The following is a 22,112-nucleotide window of genomic DNA, read 5'->3' on the forward strand; positions in this document are numbered from 1 at the left end:
AACGGGAAAACCCACGCAGTCAGAGGGGAAATGTGCAAAACACATTGCACATCTCTCCTTCAAAATAAGCAAGTTATGAATTTTAAAATAAAAAGTTGAGGTTTCATTCCCAAAAACACAAATACTAATGGCACTCTAAATATAATGATGAATCCAGATTACAGCACTCAATGTTAGATAATGTAGAAAAGCAAGAATTGTGAAATGTTAGTCTGTTATCCATCAAGAAACATACAAGACAAACTATATCTGCTCAAGTCACAAAATTCCCTTGTCTATATTCATCTCGAAGTGTAAGCTTTAATAGATAAAATACTGAACATCTTAGCCAGATAGTTTCCCCTCACCTACCCCACCAACACCTTCGAATCTTTTGCAAAGTTATTGAACATCACTGCATCAGAGTGCTAGATGACTATCAACACGATCACAATGACAGAAATGCAAATGACCCATTTTGCACATTCGGCAGGTTACAATGCAGTGGAATTAGCAAGATCCTTTTGCAGACATCTCAGCTAATGTTCAGCTCACAGCAACTCCCCAAAACAAGGAGCAGCTGAACACCAGAGACAGAATTTGCAACGACCACACACATTTACTGCACTGAGACAGCAGCACCACTACAGGCGGGAGTCAAATTTAGATTGGATTGGAGGGGTTTTTGGATGAGAGCCCAAACTGAGGCAGTGGAAAGTTCTTCACAGCTTGTGGAGATGGAGGAATTACTGTGAAGTACTTTGGGGGGGGGAGGGGAGGGGGGATATGCTGGGAAAGTGAACAGAACAATTATTCAGAGCTGCAAGGAGCAGTGAGAAGGGACGGAGTTGTGGGAGTTTGCAGATGTTGATTGTAGAACAAGGCTGCAGAGGAATCTGTAGGAAGCATAATTCAGGTTGTAGGGTAATGGTTATACCAATAGATGGGAAATACATCATCTGGATTTCAAATCCCACCACATCAGCTAGGGAATTTAAATTCCGTTAATTAAATAAATCTGGAATTAAGACAAGTCTCAGTAATAGTGACAATGAAACTGCCAGACTGACACAGGTACCCATCCAGTTTTAAAATGCTTTCGGAAGTATGCCAGTCTGATCTATTCTCAAATCAAGGTCCCACAGCATTGAGATGAACTCAACTTACCTGTGAAATAGTTTTGAATATCTTATCGCCCCTTAGCTACCCCACAACTGCCTTTGAACTTTTTGCAAAATTAGTGAACATAACTGCATCAGGACAACTGAACAGCCAATATTTGGAAATCTCAACGTTGAGATCTGCCTCACTGGACAATGTTTGCCACACTCCGCTCCCACTGGGGCCCCCTGGTTGCCACTCTTTAAACTGACCAGGATCATGTTTCCTGCACTCCCCTTAAAATTCCCTGGAAAATTTGTTGTAATGCTGTGCAAGATCTAAAAAAAATGTGAATTAAAAATGTGTTGGGGTATTGATATTGAATAACATCCAACGGTAACAAGGGAAAAACAAAAAACATGTGGCTATAATATGTACTCGTGCCACAAATCACCATACCAAAGTAATTAACAGGAGAAGCAGTTTGACATTTAACTCTCGTAAGGTACTAAATTATCTTACTGGGGTAGGGGGATGTTTTACTCACCTAGCTCAGTATCCCGAATTCCCATGTAACTTTCCAGCAGGTCATCCACTTTCTCAATGGCTTTCTCTTCAAATGCTGATGGCTGAGATAAAAATGGATAGGATCAGCAAGTCAACAAACAAGACCAAATGTCAGAAAACAGGAAATACAAGCCAATTTTTTTTAGGGAAAACAATCTAATTACATACCTGATAATGAAAGGATGAAGGAAACTTGGTCACTAATTTGCTCCCCACCCAGGAAAAGCTACATCCCTATTCATTTCCCTCAAAGGCAACCAAACACCGATTTGTGACAGCTCACAATTTTTCACCCTATGCCCCCAATCATCTGTATTATGCTTCTGAAATGCTACACAAAAACCCACCAGAATTCACAAGATAATGCTGTGTGATGTTTGCCAATCCTGATTTGTTGACCCACTGTTAGACGAATGTTAAACCAAAGACTCCTCTGCCCTCTAAAGTAGCACGAGATGCTGTGGTGTTACCAGGAGAGCAGGGGATTTCTGGTGTCCTATCCGATGTCTATTCCCCAACCAAAAAGAAAAAAAATCACAAAACACAATCCAAAAGCAGAACCACTGGAAATCCAAAATAAAACTGAAAATGCTGGCAATACCCAGTAGAGAGAAAACAGAATTGAACCCTCTCTACAGATGCTGCCTGGCCCGTTTGCTTTCATCAAAACAAAGATTGGGCTAGTTTCACACCATTGTGAGTAGGAGCTAGCTTGCACAAATTCATTGCCACAATATCTAAAGCTGCAGCAGAGACTACATTTCAAGATATTTAATTGACCAAATTGCTTTGGGATGTTCTCAAGCCACAGAAGGCAAGATATAAATGCAATCCTTTCTTGCCTCAACCCCACTCCCAAAATACAGTGTCCTAAAATTGCAAGGTAGCAGAAGTATACTCTGCCCTTCACCTAAATGCTGAAAACTAAAAAAAACATGAACAATGCACTGAGAATCCATTGGTGGATATACATGCTCTATTTGAAAGAGGATCCGTAGAATGTGAAGGTCCTAAACAGGGTGCAGAAGAGATTTACTAGAATGATTCCAGGAATGAGGGACTTCTCCTACCACATTTCAATGGTTTTCTCAAACTATAACATGTGTAAACTTAGAAAAAATTAGGAGTGGTACTGTTAATCCTTCACTTAAATTTGAGGAAATTTGGAGCCCATTTATTCAGTATTTCCATATGATGTAAGCAGACCTTTTTTGAATCCCTTTTGATAACCTTCTATTTGAATATAGAGGAGCGGAGCCAACAACATAATGCTTTTTTTTAAAAACTGAAATAACAGTCCAGTTTTTTTTATTTGAAATTTTGTTTGCTTTTATTTTTTTGATTTTGGGGTTCTGTTTTCACATAATCAAATTTCTTTTCAAAATTTTTTGTATCATGTTCACTTACTAAGAGATTAGGAGGTTCAGATTATATACAAACACAGGGAATAAAATATATGTCAATTGTTACTACTGTAATCCCGATCTCTTTGCACCATGCATATAATCACTATTGTTATGTGTATTAATTTGAAATTTAATAAAAAGATTGAAAAGGAGTGAGGGACTTCAGTTGCATAAATAGACTGGAGAAGCCAGAGACTGAGGAGATCTGACAGAGATATTCAAAATCACAAGTGTCTAGACAGAGTAGAGAAAAACTATTCTCATTAGCAGTCTCAAGAACCAGAGGAAAGTGGCAAAAGGAAAGAAAATGTTTTATCATATAAATATGCATATGTACATGCAGTGGGTGATTAAAATTTGGAATAAAATGCTGGAGGCATAGCGAAGGATGTTTCAATCTTAGCATTCACATGTAACTGAAGAATAGGGCAGGGGAGTGAGACCATCTGGCATTGAGCCAATACAATGGGCCAAATGGCTTCCTTCCATGCCATGACCTTTCCAATCTGGGTTACAAACTAAAACTGCTGAATGACTAACAGTATTTTTAATCACCTACGTTGTTTTGATTTCAGTGGAGTTCAACAACAGAGCCAAGCATGTGGGTACAAGTCTCAAGATGTGAGATGATACAAGAATTGACTAAACCAAAATAAAAAGGAAAATCTGACTGCATGCAGGAGCCACAAAATTTTAATTAGAATAAGTTTTCAAATAGACAGTGTAAATCTAATGGAGATATTTAGGGGCTGAGAGGGAAGAGACACTTTCAAATGGAGGCAGCTTGTGCGCTATAAACAGTGGCAAAATCCAACTGAACAAAGTAACACATTGATTCTATGTACAGTAAAACTCCAATTTAAAAATACAAGATGCTGGGAGTGTGCACAGATTCCAGCATCAGCAGTCCTTTGCTTCTCTAGAACTCTGATAATCTCGCATGCTCAGAACATTGGTGGTGCCAATTTTCTGGACTATTAGGTGATATCCCTATTTATACCCTGATACACTTCTAATTCACTTTTTAAAAAAATTATTCAGTACTCCAATAAATTTTCCAACAAACCAAGCTTAAGGGGGAGCACAGAAGCCTGGGCCCCAGCGAGTGGACCTGGTGTGACGGATGCCGAACCATTATTTCCAAATAGTCAGATAGCAGATAAGAGTTTTACTATAATTCTTTTTTAAAAAGTTAATCATATTGTATTTTATTAATGCATTAACTCAATGCAAGTACCCACCCAGTAAGGATCAATGCCCACACTTTCTCAGGACTTTTTGCCTGGCTTGGATGAGGAGGGAATAATTTGCTCAGCATAGCAGACCAACATCACAGCCAGACAGTGATCTGTAGGCAATGTGCTAAGCCATTTGCGGTAGGTAAAAAAGTCCGGCCAGATATTACTGAATGACTTCACAATGTTCACCCTTGGACTCAACCAATGGCACAGCCCACCTGGGGCCATCTCCATACTAACCCAGTGTGTACAAATGCCAAGAGCTCAGCTTTCCTAATTACAGACATCTCAAGTGCCTTTGCAACTAAAACTAGACTTGGATGCCTTCACAAATACTTGCATGTACCATTCATGTAATAGCCACAATGATTATTAAATTAAGTGCACCGTAGCCTAACTCTGCCTTATCTCATACTGAGAAACACAAATTGGAGGCAACCATTCAGCCTTTCATATCACTTCCAACAATTAGATCCAAGTGAATCTGCTCCATAATCATTACCCCAACAAAATCTCACCTCTAAAATTAATTGACCTCTCTCTCCTCAATCTGGTCTCAACCACACTCGTGACCAGGAGGGGATGAAGGACAGTAAGCGCTCCAGCTTTCCAGTTCCCTTTTGTGAGAAGTGTTTTTTGACATCACTGGTAAACATCCTGACTTTGTTTCTATCGTCTTGATTTGGATTTCCTTCCCCAATCACTGTAAAGTTGATCCGATCATGAAAACCAGCCTCCCCTCCATGGACTCAGTCTACACTTCCCACTGCCTTGGGAAAGCAGCCAACATAATCAAAGACCCCTCCCACCCCAGTCATTCTTTCTTCTCCCCCCTTCCATCGGGCAGAAAATAAAAGCTTGAGAACACGTGCACCAGGCTCAAGGTCAGCTTCTATCCCACTGTTATAAGGTTCTTGAACAGACCTCTTATAGATAAAGATGAACTCTTGATTTCTCAATCTACTTCACGGCCCTGGCACTTTAAATCTACCTCCACTTCCTTTAACTGTATATGCAGCATTTTTTCTTGTCTTCTCAGTGTATTATGTATGGTGTGAATCGGTCTGGATGGCATGCAAATAAAAGCTTTTCACCGTATTGCAGTATATATGACAATAATAAACCAAACCAACCAGTGTCAGCATTGATTGAAACTCCTCTACTAGCCCCTAAATAGCTGACCACGTCGTAACAGAGCCTTGCCACAGCGGCTGAGGACAATCCACCCCCATGCAGGTTAACTAATTCTGGCCCTTCTCCCTACTATTCCCCCTACAGCCCTCGACTCCAAGATTCCTCTCTCACTCTCTTTGTAGACTGACCTTATACAGTGGAATTTTAATTGATTGCTCATTTTGGTAAATTGTCACTGAAAGTCATCGGGAGACATTTAATTTAATTTCTCAAAACAATTGATACTTTTCATCCTAGAGCAACATAGAACAATAAAAAAGTGCTTCCACATAATACTTGCTTGCAGCTATAAAGAACACAAGGAATGAGTACATTCTATTCTTCACTGATGATCTATTTATGGGACACCCTTCTTATCACAACATTCAATCTGTACCATAAGCCTGTGTTATCCTGATACCAGCATGCAAACAACCAACCACTCAAAGGGTTTACATGCAGCCACAGGAACAGAATATTTCAAATCCATTTGCTTCCTATGTTGTTCCTTTCGCTACAGTGGCAGGGTAGTTGTGTTAACCCACAGCAGACATTTCACCTCTAGGAACTGAGTTTATATTAAAATAACTTGCCTTTCCATAGCACCTTTGTTTTGCTACACAATGCCCCAAGATAATTCACAGGGACTGCTACCTACTAAAGAATTCACATCAAGCTATATAAAAGAGATATTAGAGGCGACCAAAAATTTAGACAAGAAAAATAAGTTTTAATGGAAATCTCAAAAGGAGCTGCAGGTAGAGTCATAGAGATTTTAGGGAAGAACTCAAAGGTTCTGGGCAACTGAAAGGACAGCATCAATTTTGGTGGGGGTACCCAAGTCATTTCAAAACTGTCAACATAAAACAGCCTACCTCTTCTTCCACAGTGGCTACCCCTTTTGCCCGTAGACGCAGTGTGCCTTTTCCAGTACCCAGTTGCCCACTTGAAGCAGATTTTCCCCCTTTGGAACGCTGACTTATCATGTCTGTAAGAAGAGGTGAATGATGATCAGTGTCAGGCATCAAAACAGACAACAGTTTGGTCCTTGGGAAGGTCCATAAAGTTGGGAATACTCCAGGCCAGAACTCTTCCAAACTAGTTCAATCCTCCACCGCATGTCAAAACTCAGAATGAGTACCTGATAATTATATAGACAAATTACAAAAATGCTCGGAGGATTCCAAGTAGGGTAGGTGACACCTGTGGAGAAAGACAGTTGAAATTTCAGTTCAATGACTTTGCAGTTAGTTCACTGATTTGATCTTGTGGATGAACACATCTGTTGATAGCCACTTGCTGATTAGGTAATGCAGTTAAATGCCGCTGATAAAAGGAAGCTGGGGATTGAGGAAAAGGGGTTACCATCAAGTAAAAAAAAGCTGGCTTGTTACACATGAAGGCATTAAGTACAAAATTCTCACACTTACATCTTCAACATTAAACAAGGTGTTTCATGGAAATGTTACCAGATAAAATTTGACATTGAGACACACTTGGAGATGTTAGATTAGGTGATTGAGAGTTTGGTCAAAAAGATAGCCTTTAAAGAACATTAAAGGGAAAAAGAGAAAGACAGAGGAGTTAATGAAATAAATTCTAGAGTTAGGAGCCTTAGCCATTGAAGGCAGAGCCACCAATGATGGAGTGATTAAATCTGCAAGCAATCAAGCCAAAAGAGTGCAAATCTCAATGGTTCTGGGACAGGGCAGACTTAGATGGGAAGGGTCCAGTGGAGAGATTTGAAAACAAGGATGAGAAAATTAATAGCAGGACAATCCCAGACCAGGAGCCAATTTAGGTCAGCCAGACAGGGATGATCAGTGAATGCGTTCCAGTTCAAATTAGAATTTAGACAGTAGCTGACTAATTTCAAACGGTCAAGCACAAGATTGGAAGTAATCTCAAATCATTGTAAATATTTCAATAATATTGCACCCCCCACTAAAACTTGGTCAAACAATTGTTACTCACTATAAAGCAGAAGTGATTTTAAAAAGGTAAGCTGCTCTATGGAGTTCCACAGAGAACACATTCTAATCAGGACGTGAAATGATAAAAACAAATTTAATTTCTCCCCTCACAAACCACCCCCCCCCCCCACCCCGCCTAGTGATTTTAGAGTCCATGTAGTTTTCAACAGCATAAACACATCCAAGTTCTGACCCACATTAACCTGATTTGACCAGCAATAAATGCAGCAATAGCTACATACACAATAACGATTAATGACATACATAATAGACAAATTGTTTGCTCTCAGCCAAGACTTAGTTTAGCTCATAACAATGATACACAGACTACCTACATAGGTTCAATCACAATTCCCTCTATGTGACAGCAGGGACCAACATCAAAAATATACTTAATTCACTGTGAAGCACTTTGGAGTATTCTAAGTAAGAGATGCTATTGAAATGCAAACTCTCTTAAGGTTTCAGCTACTTACCACAATCACCGACAAGGGTAAAGTTCTGTTATCACTCTTCCTCTTTCTAGTCTGAGCCTCAACACTAAAACTGGACTGATCATTAATCATTGGATGGGGACAAGAATGCAGAAAGAAAATAAGACTGCAGATGCTGGAAAAGATCTCAGCATTTTTGTGTTTTTGTGGAATCCTGTTCTGATTGATGTGCTAACTGCCTACACTCCTATTCATGGTTCTCTTGCGTTTCTGGTCTTGACTAAGTAATATGTTGCTTGGCAGCCAGCAGATGAGGCCATTTTGCTCACCTTCCTAGTCTCAGCCATCATTAGGGATTAAAAAGGGTGCATGCCAATGACATAGACAGAACCCAATCCCACTGAGCTCCTCCAATTCTGGCAATTGGAAATGTGCAAAAGCTTTTCCTTTCATCACTGACACCAGTGTTTCCAGCCCCAAGTACTGATACCCCTCCTAACAATCCTTTCCACCTCTCCTTAAAACCTAAGCCATTGACCAAACTTTTGACCATCTGTCTTATCATAAAATTTTGTTTGATAACTGCACACTTGGGGTGTCTTTCACTTGTAGCAGATGCTGACTAATGAGCAATCCAGCTTTTGTGTTGGCGCACAGACTTCGAGAGATGATTACAGAACTTTACTCTGGTCCATGATGTGATTTGGTAAACTACGTGGGTAACTGAACACACAAGATTTGTTTCAATTGCACCTTTTTTACCCTTGAAATTTTCTAATGCCTTACTACAATAGAGACACAGACACAAGATACATGCAGAAATGAGAGAAATTTTAAAAGGCTGATTATTAACCAATGATATCCTAGTTACTTTTAGTGTTGTTGCTGCTGGAAGGCTTCTCCACAGAGAACTGTAGTTCCCTCTATCTATGCTATATTACCATCTAGTGGCAGTTCTGGATAGTGCCGGCATCAGAAAGAAACAACACATTGGGTTCACCAAAAACAAAATATACAGGAATTCCTGTCATGTTGTGCCTCGCAAGGTTAGTTCAGGATCCCAAATCAGTTAACTCGCATTCTAGTTCTACTTACAAGACAGCCACATTCACCTTCCACAGACTTGCGCACATAACTGTGGCTGATGCTCTCAGTACCAGGGCTGCTGAGTTCTTACAGATGGGGCGTTAATCAAATGCCCCATCCGATCTCTCAGTTAAACAAAAGATCCCATGTCACTATTTGAAATCCCATCACAAAAGTGGTGGGTGACTGGAATGCACTGCCAGGGGTACTGATGGAGGCAGACACGATAGAGGTGTTTAAGAGGCTCTTAGATAGGCTCATGGATGTGCAGAGAATGGACCACGTGCAGGCAGAAGGGATGAGAAGAAATTAGAAGGTAGCCAAAGAGATTATGGAGGCAGTAGCAGTAATTTTTCAAGAATCACGAGATTCAGGAATGGTTCCAGAGGACTGGAAAAATCACAAATGTCACTCCACTCTTTAAGGGAGGGAGGCAAAAGACAGGAAATTATAGGCCAGTTAGCTTGACTTCAGTGGTTGGTAGGATGTTAGAGTCAGGGATGAGGTTTCGGGGTACTTGGAAACACATGATAAAATAGGCCAAAGTCAGCATGGTTTCCTGAAGGGGAGATCTTGCCTGACAAATCTACTGGAATTCCTTGAGGAAGTAACAGGCAGAATAGACAAAGGAGAGTCAGTGGATGTTGTTTACTTAAATATTCGGAAGGCTTTTGACAAGGTGCTGCACACGAGGCTGCTAAACAAGGTAGAAGCACAAGGTATTACAGGAAAGGTACCAGCGTGGATAGAAGTTTGGCTGACTGGCAGAAGGCAAAGAGTGGAAATAAAGGGAGCATTTCCTGGTTGGCTGTCCGTGACTCATGGTATTCCACAAGGGTCGGTGTTGGGTCTGCTACTTTTCGTCTTATACGTTAATGATATGGATGACGGAATCGATGGCTTTGTGGCCAAGTTTGCGGATGATACAAAGAGGGGCAGGTAGTGTTGAGGAAGCAGGGAGTCTGCAGAAGGACTTGGACAGGTTGGGAAGTGTACAGTCATGCACTTCGGTAGAAGGAATAAAGGCGTAGACTATTTTTTTTAAAATGGAGTGAAATCAGAGGTGCAAAGGGACTCGGGAGTCCTGGTGCAGGATTCCCTAAAGGTTAACTTGCAGGTTGAGTTGGTAGTACAGAAGGCAAATGCAATGTTAGCTTTCATTTTGAGGGGACTCAAATATAAAAGCAACGATGTAATGCTGAGGCCTTATAAGACATTTGTCAGACCACAGTTGGAGTATTGACAGCAGTTTAGGGCCCCATATCTAAGGAAGGGTTGCTGGTGTTGGAGACGGTCCAGAGGAGGTTTACAAAAATGATTCTGAAAATGAAAGGGTTGACATACGAGAAGCATTTGATGGCTCTGGGCCTGTACTCGCTGGAGATTAGAAGGATGAGGGGGGATCTCATTGAAACCTACTGAATATTGAAAGGCCTGGATAGAGTGCACGTGGAGAGGATGTTTCCAGTAGTGGGAGAGTCTAAGACCAGAGGGCAGCCTCGAATAGAAGGACGTTCCTTTAAAACAGATGAGGAGGAATTTCTTTAGCCGGAGGATAGTGAATCCTTGGAATTCATTGCCACAGACGACTGTGGAGGCCAAGTCATTGGGTATATTTAAAGCAGAGATTGATTAGTATGGGCAAAGATTATGGGGAGAAGGCAGGAGAATGGGATTGAGAGGGAATAATAAATCAGCCATGATCAAATGGCAGAGCAGACTTGGTGGGCTGAAATGGCCCAATCTGTTCCCAGGTCTTGTGGATTAGGTGTCATTAGCTTAATTAGTTCAGCACCACTTCATGGGCCAAAGGGCTGTTCCTATGCTGTACTGTTCTATGTTCAATGTAAATCAGATGATTTTTGATTGTAATTGCATTGCAGTTTGTGGGATCTTGCTATGCACAAGTCGGGTGCCACGCTCCTTGCACGGCAACAGTGAATAAACCACCGTCGTAAAAGATCAAAAGGGGGCAGCCGTGGACTTGGGTGCTATCTGACAGCTCGTCGCCCTGTCCCCTACTTGACAGCCACAGTGCCTCCTGCGGAGTGTTGAACCGGTGTCACAGGGCTGGTTGCTTCACCCCAAGCAGGATACTTCTGGTCACTAATCCCCCTTCTCCCTCGAACAGGTTCACCTAGACATCTTCCCCTCTGCTCAAACAGCAGAGTGCAATCACTGTTGTAATGTAGAAATTTTTTTTTATTATTTTTCTTTTACATACACACAGCAAGATCCCCAAAAATCTCAATGAGATAAGAGCTTGGTGATGTAGAATGAATGATAAATATTACGGGACACTAGAAGGAACTCCCTTCCCCAGCTTTTCAAGATTACACCTTCAGATCTCTTACAGCCACAGGAGTAGACGGTACCTCAGTTTAACACCTCATTTGAAAGGCACCATTTCTAAAATGGCAATGCCCTCTCACATTTCAGGAGTTTTGCATTTGAGCTCAGATCTCTAGAATGCAACTTGAATTCTGAGATTTAGTTCAAAAGTTGAGTTGTATTTGAGTTGGAATGGTGAACTATTATACAATTAACAAGACAGTTGCATTTTATATTTCTGCTGGGTCTGTGTCAATTTTTTTTTTAGCTGATAACTTGATTGAGGCTGGTGTTTAAATAGAGCCTGGTTCAAAGATCAGAACAAGGGAATGATTTCAGGGCAGGAGCTCAAGATAATGAAGACAGACTCAAGCAACTAAACCCAATGTGGCTTTAAAGCCAACCACAACACCTCAACCCTGGCCAAGGGTTCCATATCTGCCCAGGGAAGGCATTTAAATTGCCTGCAAGGAAATAAAGTGAAGTATGTTAACAACTTAAAGAGGAAGAGGTTCCAGCCTTCCTACTTAGCAGTTGCAGAACCAGCTGCTAGCAGCAGCCCTGCACACAGTACTCACAACCATCTCAGAAGATGAAGTTCCAAGTTGAGCATAAAATGTTAAGCAGTTAGGGAGTATTTCACCATTTTTCAGATGCTAAACCAAGTCTTTATCCCTCAGGTGGACAGCTACACTTTTTCTGGATAAAGAAGTCTCTCTCTGGTGTCCTGGCCAATATTTATCGTTCAAATGTCACCAAATCAGATTATCTGGTCAATATCACATTGCTGTTTGTGGGATCTTGTGCACAAAATGGTTGCCAAGTTTCCTACATTACAAATGACCACACCAAGTATTTGACTGGTTGTAAACCACGTTGGAATGGTGTGAAAGGAGCTATGAAAGCCAATGTGTCAGCATCACTGGGGAGAAAATTTTTATGGTATTCATCAAAACAACAACAGATTTGTTTTTAAATGCAGCAAGGCATGAAATCTGGAACATGGCAATAGATTTGAAAGGAACTTTCAAAAGGGAATTGGATAAATATTTGTCCAAATTTTAATTGATTAGGTATGAAGTTAATTGGCGCCAGATTTTTTTTCCTGTTAAAAAAGACAAGCAGGTTGGGGAAAAAAAATGTGGGATGCAAGGAAAGAAAAAGGCTGCTGGACTAAAATGAGAATTCTTCAAAAGAACCAGCACAGGCAGAACGACCTCTGCCTGAGCTGTAAGATGACGTGATTTCACATTACTGATGAGACAGATCAACTATTATGCAGCACTTAAAGGTGATGATAAATCTGGAGCAAGATCAGCCTAACACAAAGAGGATGCACTTGCATGATTTGCTGAGGGAACAGGCAGGTTTCAGAAGGCAGAGGTGTTTTATTTCCCACAATTCCGTCACTTTAAAATGCATTTACTTGCATGGTAGTGAGCAGAAGGTGCACATCTACCCTTGTTGATCCTGCAATTTCTGCAGGAGGCTTGAGTGCAAAAGATTTCCCCGGGAAACAGTGAAGTGAATTCACCATGGAAGCTTCTGTATCAACCTAACTGCTTAAGCAGAGTGGCATGGCATTGAAAGGTATACTGCTGACCAATATAAAGAGGTAGGTAGGTAGAAGGAATCATAGGCTGGAATGTTATGTTGCGAGGTAACTTCAAGGCAGTGAATGCAAAAAGGCAGATCAGGGTGGGGGTGGGAATTTTGTTTTCCCCAGTTCTACAACCCCAAGTCAAACAGAAGACAGGTGAAAAGAAACTGGTCTTAAATGAAAAGATAAACTCATTTTAGGGCAGGTTGGCGATGGGGAGTACGTAATCCCTACCCTCCCCACCCCTTTAGAAGGGGGTGACAGTTTCCAACTAGACTAAAAATAGCAGCTTGCACTTATATAGTGGGAGCACACCACATGAACCAAGCCTGCTCCCTCATTCAATAAGATCAAGGCTGATATGCTCTTAGCCTCAGCTGTTTCCTGCCTACTCCCCATAATCGTTAATTCTCTATAGACCAAAAATCTTTCAACTTTGAATAGACTTAACAGAATACAACACTGGGGGTAGAGTCCATAATCCATAGAGAGCAAATTCTCCCCCAGCTGTCTTAAATAGGTGACACTTTATCCTGAGACCATGCCTCCGAGTTCTAGATTTTCCACCAGAGAAGCATTCTTCAAGTATTTGCCTTGTCGAGTCCACTCAAACTTAAGTTACTAACATACGAACATGAGAATTTAGGAGGGGTAGGTCACTTAGCCTTTTAAACCTACTCTACTATTCAGTAAAATCACTGTTGATCCAACTGTAACATCAACTGCATTACCATCTATCCATGGTAACCTCTCATCCCCTTACTTAATAAGAATCTATCAGGCTCTGCCTTAATTATTCAAAGACAAAGCTTCTACCATTCTTTGAAGAGAACTCCAGACAGATGACCCTCAAAAGATTTCACTGTGTCTTTAATGGCAATCACTTAAATCCCTAGTTCTAGATTGTCCCAGCGAAGGAAACATCCTCTCCACACCCACCCTGTCAAAACCTCTTAATTTTATGTTTCAATCAAGTCCCCTCTCATTATTCTGAACTCCAGTAGAAACAAACTGGGCCTGGCCAACTTTTCCTCACAAGTAAACGCACCCATTCCGGGTATCAGTCTAGTAAACCATCTCTGAACTGCTGCCACAAAAACAGAAAATGCTGGAAAACTCAACAGGTTAGGCAGCATCTGTGGAATGGGAAGCAGTCAACGTTTTGTGTCCGAATCTTTGTCGGAACTGGGAAGGAGAGAGATGCAAGTTAACTGAGTTTTTCCAGATTTTTCTATTAAATAAAAACGAATTTACATCTCTTTCCCAGTTCTGATGAAGGGTCACAGACCTGAAACATTGACTGTTTCTCCTTCCTTAAATGCTACCTGACCTGTTGAGTTTTTCTAACACATTTTGTTTTTGCTGTTTCAGATTTCCAGCATCTGCCCTTTATTTTTTGATTTTCATTTACTCTGAACTGCTGTCGATGCATTAATGTCCTTCATTAAATAAGTTGACCAAAATTCTACACAACAACTCCAGTTTGGTTTCAATGAAATCCCATACAATTGCAGCAAAACTTCCCTGCTTCTGTACTCCATCTCCTTTACAATAAAAACATCACACGTGCCTTCCTCATTACCTGCTATACCTGCATGTTAACTTTGTTTCTTGCATGAGGATACAAAGATCTTTCTGAACACAAGCATCCATCAGCCTTGGACCGTTATATTGTCTTCCCATTTTTAGATAAGCTCAGTTCCCCATATTACAACACATCTCTTACTTTCATTTCACCCATCAACTTTTCTATATCTCTTTATAGAAATGTTGCTCAGTCCTCACAAATTTCCCATTTTTCCATCAGCAAAAATGGATACAATACTGTCCTTACTAAGTCATTGATATTTTAATGTGGCAATGCCATTTTAAACAAAGTAAGAGTTCCAAGCAACTTTATAGCAGCAGACAGAATATTTCATCATTCACTTAAGGAGATATTGAGTTAAGTGACCAGATGCTTGTCTCAGAGGCAGGTTTTAGTAAGTATCTTAAGAGATAGAACATTATAATTTCACACGAGGATGACTCACTCACCAAAAGCTTTTAGGGGCTCCACAAGACGCAAAGTGAATAACTGCCCCTTCATGAGACCTTTCAGTAGCTTAGCAACTTCGAAGTGGCGGGAACCAATAACACTCTGGCCATTGATCGCCTCAATTAGATCCCCAACTTGGATGACTTGCATTCGGTCAATGAGGCTGCCTTCCTTGATTCTCTGCCAATGAAAACACAGGGTTAAGGGAGGCAGGGCATAGGATGAGCTTTCTGGTCTCTTTGCCATGCTGAAATGCAAAATCTTTTTTGACTGTGTCACTTTACCAAGGTTAAGGGAGCACAGAAAAATGGAATGCGTTTTGCAGCTCTTGAAGGCCTAAAACGATGACATTGCTGACAGCAACAGAACCATTAATGAGACAAGGGGAAATTTAAAACAGTGAGGAAAAACTACAGGGCCCATCACTGTGTAACAACGGGGAAGTACCTCTGAAACTGATCTCTGATAATGTTTAACACTCTTCTGGAGTGACAGAACTCAAGGGAGTGGAAAAAATTGATGTGCTGAGAAATTATGCAAGGCAGCAGGTGAGTGGGAGACCACTCTTCCACAGGAAGGAGGGAGGGCTTCAATAAAGACAGATAATTTGCTTTCTACAGGCAACTTTGCTATAAAGCAGTAGTGCACAAGTTTATTTTCTGGATTGGCCCAAATATGAAATACAAGTGTCTTCTGAGAAGCATTTTATTTTGCACAAGCCTTTCAGAAAATACATAAAGGTCAAGTGTTCTTTTTGAATATGCGAAGAAAAAGAAAAGCATCCTTTCAGATAGCAACAATTCCCATTCTCCTTCCCTCCCCCGAAGTCAGAACACATTTTCTGTCTACTCTCAAGACCACTGCATTTGAACTTCCTATACACTGGTCTACAAGAGTAAACCTCAGGACAAACCACGAAAGGGATGGTAATTCAAAGAATGCTCAATGTGTCTGTAACAGCTCTTTACAAAGGTTTTTACAATTGCATGTAGTGCCAGAGAGAGACTGGTCCCTTCTAGTAGTGACCCATATTGTGACAACACTGATTATCGGTACAATATTTATTATTAGTTAGATACATTCCGGCATATCCACTGCCAAGAAGGTTGAATCCATGGTTTGAAGGATGCAAGGGTACATGGCAGTGATTGGAAATGGCTTACTGAAGAACTGGTGACGCTAGGTAGTAGAGGGAAGTGGGTACATCATATCCAAGAGTTAGCAATTGTATCCCAGGCTTAGGGAGAAGTAGGAAGCACTTACTGAGCAGGTAATGACTGCCACTGATGTACAGGTGAAATGGTACAGCATTTTTGAATTATGAGTAGTCCCCTTCACCACTGGATGCAACTGTCCTATGTTGAATAAGGTTACTGCAAAAAGCTGCAGTATCACACCCAGTACTGACCTGTTGGGCATCGTTTTCCAACAAGAGATGTCAGACTTAGAGGAATTCCAACTTTGCACATTAATTTCCAATCTCCCAGTCTGCCATTCCATCTGGATCAGGCCAGATGTCCTCCAGGGTATTGTCTCAGCCCTGGCATCAGGGACGGGGGAGCCTGCATTCAGCAGCCACAGCCCCTTAAGTACCACTCCTGGTCCCCACGTGACAGGAATGCATGTTCTAAAACACTGTGGCTGTCCCGGGAATTCCCAGGAAGTGTGAGCAAACCTTCTGCTGGGGCAACTGGTAGGATGACTGACTGGATGGGGCAGAAGCAAACCTCACAGGGACAGGCAGCACCTGAGGACCAGATACAACCCACAGGCCACAAACTGTGTGGCACAGATACAAAAGCAGATTGGAAAGCAACTTGCAACATCAAAAAAAAAACTGGTTGTGGCACCACTTCAACCTCTGGCAGTACCCACTTTTCATGTTCAACAGCTCTACCCAGTGGCAAAGTTCAATATTACCAACCCGAAACACTGTGCAACTCCACTTGTGTGCATCTGCTCAAAAACATTTCCTGCCAGGATTCTCAGGTAATTCTTATAAAAAGAGTAAAATTTAACAAGAAAGTCAATGGAAGGAGTTCTCAGTTTAATACCAGAAGCACACAGCACAGTAGAGCACCCCAATCGAACAGACTATTAAGGAGTACACACCTGCCAAACACTGGGGGTGTTGAGGGTCAAGTAAAGCTTTCAAGATCCGGAGCACTGTGGAAGTTCTTTACCCTTTCGTTGCCCATCACAACACCCTGCAAAAAGAAATTTTTGTTTCGGGACCACTCTCTCCACGACTCCCTTGTCCACTCGTCCCTCCCCACTGATAACCCCCCTGGCACTTATCCCTGCAACCGCACCAAGTGCTACACCTGTCCCTACACCTCCTCCCTCACCACCATTCAGGGTCCCAAACAATCCTTCCAGGTGAGGCAGCGCTTCACCTGCAAATCCAAGAGCATCATTTATTGCATCCAGCGCAGCCTCCTGTACATTGGTGAGACCCGACACTGACTGGGTGACCGCTGCAATGAGCGCCTTCGCTCTGTCTGCTGCAACAGCCATGACCTCCCGGTGGCCATTCCACATCCCATTCCCATGCTGACATGTCTATCCATGGCCGCCTCTATTGCCACATTGAGGCCAGGTGCAGGTTGGAGGAGCAACGCCTCATATTCTGGCCTGGGAGTCTCCAACCTGATGGCCTCAACATCAATTTCTCTAACTTCTGGTAACTCTACCCCTTTTTCTTTTCCTCCCACTCCTTTTGTCTTCCCTTATTCCTGTGGCTCCCTTCCCTCACCTTGACAACCTGCCCCTCTCCTCCCCCATCCTTTATTCCATGGTCCACTGCCCTCTCCTACCAGATTCCTCCTCCTCCAGCCCTTGGCTTCTACCTATCAGTTTATTACATCTTCTCCCCCTCCCCCACCCACCTACTATCCCCCTCTCACCTGAACTCACCTGTCCCCTGCCTGCATGTGCTCCTCCCCCTCCTTATTCTGGCTTCTGTCCTCTTCCTTTCCAGTCCTGATGAAGGGTCTCGGCCCAAAATGTCGACTGTTTATTTCCCTCCATGGATGCTGCCTGACCTGCTAAGTTCTCCAGCACTTTTTGTGTATTGCTCCAGAATCCAGCAACTGCAGAAGTTGTGTCTCTGAAATTTTCATTTAGCAATCTTAAATCTGTGTTCCCCTCCACAACACCAGACATGTCACAATTGTAAAACGATTAAAAGTTATTGCTTGCAGTGAGGGTTGGGATGATTCCCATTTAGACAGCATTAAGAACATTTTTTTTGAATGTCTACTTTCTCAAGCCTCTCCCAGAAAGACCAGTTCTACTTAGGTCTGCAAAACCTGCCTGACTGGTTTCTCCTAACATGGGTGGATCTCAAGGATATTGCTGCTGGGAAATTGGTGCTCACAGTAGCTCAATGCAAGGAATCCTTTTGACAAAGGCAGGAGTGCAAATCCCACACCACACAAAAAATGTAGGCAGATGTACCCAGTACAAATCGAAGGGAGTGCCACACTGCCATCATTAGGAGGAGATGTTACTTGCAGCCACACCTCAGCAACAATGTAATTTGTACATAACACAGTATGCCTAGTTTAGGGAGACAAGAGACTGCAGATGCTGGAATCTGGAGCAACAAACAATCTGCTGGGAGAACTCAGCTGAGAGTTCTTCCAGCAGATTGCCTGGTCTAGGGTTGCCAATGTTTCTTCTAAAATATGGAATAGGTTATTGCTGCTGTTCTCTCCCCCTCCGCACCAGAAGTTAAATGTCAACATTTGACAGATGACGTGGTCAATATAGGCATTGCAACCCATCAGTCTTTGTGGTAGCACTGGTTCTTGACTTGCCAGGAAGAATTCCTCCCAGCAGTTCCCTGGAATTTCCTTATGGGGAAGTACTTAGTCAGAACTTACTATTGAAGTAAGCCTCAAGTCAAGAATGCTATCATCAAAATTCAACCACTATCTGTTGGGTAACACCACAAATATTGCTCAGGACAAATACTGCATCAGTTCAAGACTTTGGGTGCCCAGATTGGGACAACTATACAAGGGGGGAAAAAGTGTTTCCTGTATTAAACAAGGCAACTAACTTCCTGTTAAGCAGGAGGCATCCCATTACATAGTGTCTGGCAGCCCTAGTCCAGTTCCTGAAACAGAGCATGTCACTTATTTAGTACGATCAATGGGAGACTGTTGGTTGTAAACCTTTAACTGTTTCAACTTCAAGTGCAATTAAGGATGGCAATAAATGTTGACCCTCCCTAAAACACCTGCATTCCACAAAAGTAAGAACATCTACACATGTCGAAAACCAAGGCACAAGTCATTTGCAAATGGTGAGTGTCTTTGCATTGTCCTCTCTGGACTGCATTCCAATGTGAAACTAAGAGAGAAAGCACCAATCCAAACTGCTTCACTCAAAGACAGTTTCACTCCTTACTGGACTCACCTTTATGAATGCATAACCCGCTCCATTGTCAGTGATGGTCAGTCCCAAAGCATCTTCCGATTTGTAGATCTCCACTTCTTTCTTCTGCCCTCTGATGTGAGCAAAGATGAAATCCTCCAGGCCAATCTGGCCACCCAGCAGTTTGTCCATGTCCACTTTATGGGTGTTCAGAGTGCAGAACATGATCTGTGGATAAGCACGGGAACACACACAAGCTCATTTCATCCAACATCTTGTCCACAGCAGGAAAATAATTGCTGAAAGTTACTTAGTTCCTAATGCAGTCCCTGGCCTCTACTGACTTCATATAAACCTGACAGTACACCATTCAGTTCTCTACCCGATTTCACTCAGCTTCTCCTAATGGCATCCATTTCATTCAATTCAAGAATCTTCTGGTCACAGTCTTAATCTCATCAGCTGAAGAAATTTCTACAAAATACTCAACTGGAATTATAGTGCATTTAAACAAAGATCATTTTACATTTATGGATCCTAGTTCTGGTCTCCACCGCAACTAGAAACATTGCCATTGCTACTCTACCCAACAATTTTTTTAAAATTTGGGAAGAGTACTCCAGTCTGCCAGTCGAAAATACAGCCTACCTCTTCATATTTAAAAATAAAACTTCCAAAGCTGGGGCAGAGGAGGCCATTCAGCCCCTTGAGCCATTCCACCACATGGCAAGGTTGTGGTTGACCTGTGGCTCAAATTATCCCCTACATCCCATGGGGAATAAACATTTGTCACCTCGGATTTACTCACTGGCAGCTACTCTTCCCACACCTGCTCGTTCTGCTATCACAATTGTTTGTGTGATCATCTCCCACACTCTGCTTTTGTTCATTTCCAACTTACAAACAGTTCTCAGGAACAAAACCTTGTCATAACCTGGGGACTGCCTGTAGGTTTCCCAACTTCTCTCCTGAAAGGCCTGGCTCCAGTTTTTAGACGACGATCTAGGCAGAGTTTTCCTCCATCTACCTCATCAGTTCCCCCCAATTTCTCGCAAATCTTTATTAAAATCATAGCTTGACCTCCTAAATTCAAGAAACTATAATCCTGGTTTTGGAATGTCCTCTTCAACTCTGCAAAGTCCAGGTATCATTCTGGAGATTCTACACTGCTCTTCCTCCAAGAGAAATGCATCCTTAAGATGTGGTGCTTAGTACTCTAGATATGGTTGACACCAAGTTTTCATGTAGCTGTAGTATGATTTTTATTGCACTCCTTGAATTGAATTAAAGATACAAAGATAACCGCTCCGTAAGTATCTTTGATAGATTTTCTGTACACTTCCATGAGATTTTATGCAACAACACAACAAATGCACCACCATCCTACAAGTCTCATCATCATTTTAAATGGTGAAAAACTAGAATATATTGAGTTATCTCCCTTTTAGGTCAAGTGCACAACACAACTGCATTTACCAAAATCCACTTACCACATCTTTGACATCTAACTAATCTATTAATTTCCACTTTGCAACATGGTACTTCCATTACACTGCTTGCAACGCCAACTATCTTTGTCAATGACAAACTTTTAAAATAACTTACAGGATGGAGAAACACTGCTCCACTAATTTACCAATAGGCACATGATACCTTTTACCAATTGAATATACCAAAGCATTTCAGTCAGTGAAACACTTTGATATGCAATCTCTTCAGTAAAGGCACTTGCAAAGCATCCAATTACTTGAATAGCTGACTGTCTTACTCATATTGGCTGTGGGATATCTTCACTGAACCAAAGAGAATTCTCAATAATTTTCTTTGCCAGAGAGAGCAGGCTCACCCGGAGTGTGGTGCGGGACTCTCTAGTTTAGCTGAGATAACATGCTTAGATTTCAGAAGGGAAATAGAGCCAAATTGACAGCTTCAGCACAAGAACAAAGGTCACCATGAAACCATCCAACTAAACGTGGGAAATGCAAACTGTCAAATTTAATGTCAGCTTAGCAGTTTGGGACAAGGAAACATTAATTTGCTACATCATATAGACAATACTTGCAAGCTTGTAAAGTCTCTTTCTCACTATGTTTGGATTATAGTGCATTTGATGTTGGGAGTTGAGAACCACTACTGTAACCCTAATACTTCAGCTGAATTTGGTTTTTTTTGGAAAGTGGTGCCAGGATGCATTTCTTCACAGAGGTTAGAAATCTGGAACTTTTCCAAACCTGAACAAACATTATCAAGGTTGGGAATCAACTGAAAGTGTTAGAGTGATAAAAGATGGATTTGTTTTGATGGGCCAGGTTTTTTAGGGTTAGGGAACTAATGGGACCCTTAAGATTCAGACCAGCCACGATCTAACTGATAGACAGAACAGGACTGAATGGTTTGCTGCTGTTCTTACAAGTTTGAACTTGTGGATTTTTCTATTAAACCTGGGGATTACCTACTTTTTAAAATTAAAGACTGCTGCTGCGGAGTGAACAAAAATGATGCAATTTAAGAATCCATATTAAACACTGAAAACAGCTCGAAATCTTGGATCTCAATCCTCTAGAGTGGAGCACGATAAACATACTGCTTTCAAACCAGGTATCTATTTCAAACAGACTTCCAAGAAGCTTTACAGACCCAACTGCTAGAATCATTGGCTGCTGATTAGTCTTCTCACAAACAATGTTGCCTCTAATTCAATGTCCATGACAAGTTACACCAAGAAAACACTCTCAACAACAGCGACATAAAAAATTCTTCAAATGCTGGAATCTGGAGCAATACACAAGGTGCTGGAGGAACT

The 22,112-nt window shown here is 41.7% G+C and overlaps 1 protein-coding gene across 1 annotated transcript in view; it reads right to left on the minus strand.

The window, feature by feature from the left end:
* LOC127585026 (PDZ domain-containing protein GIPC1-like) overlaps window positions 1–22,112 on the minus strand; it is a 37,987-nt gene that overhangs the window by 11,304 nt on the left and 4,571 nt on the right. Inside the window, exons 2-5 of the mRNA XM_052042148.1 lie at window positions 19,352–19,537; window positions 14,926–15,106; window positions 6,340–6,452; window positions 1,628–1,709 (exon numbers count right to left, since the gene is read on the minus strand). Coding sequence (XP_051898108.1) covers window positions 1,628–1,709; window positions 6,340–6,452; window positions 14,926–15,106; window positions 19,352–19,537 — 562 coding nt within the window. The remainder of the gene's footprint in view (window positions 1–1,627; window positions 1,710–6,339; window positions 6,453–14,925; window positions 15,107–19,351; window positions 19,538–22,112) is intronic.

Source organism: Pristis pectinata, chromosome 31 (assembly GCF_009764475.1).
Source record: "Pristis pectinata isolate sPriPec2 chromosome 31, sPriPec2.1.pri, whole genome shotgun sequence".
Classification (NCBI taxonomy): domain Eukaryota; kingdom Metazoa; phylum Chordata; class Chondrichthyes; order Rhinopristiformes; family Pristidae; genus Pristis; species Pristis pectinata.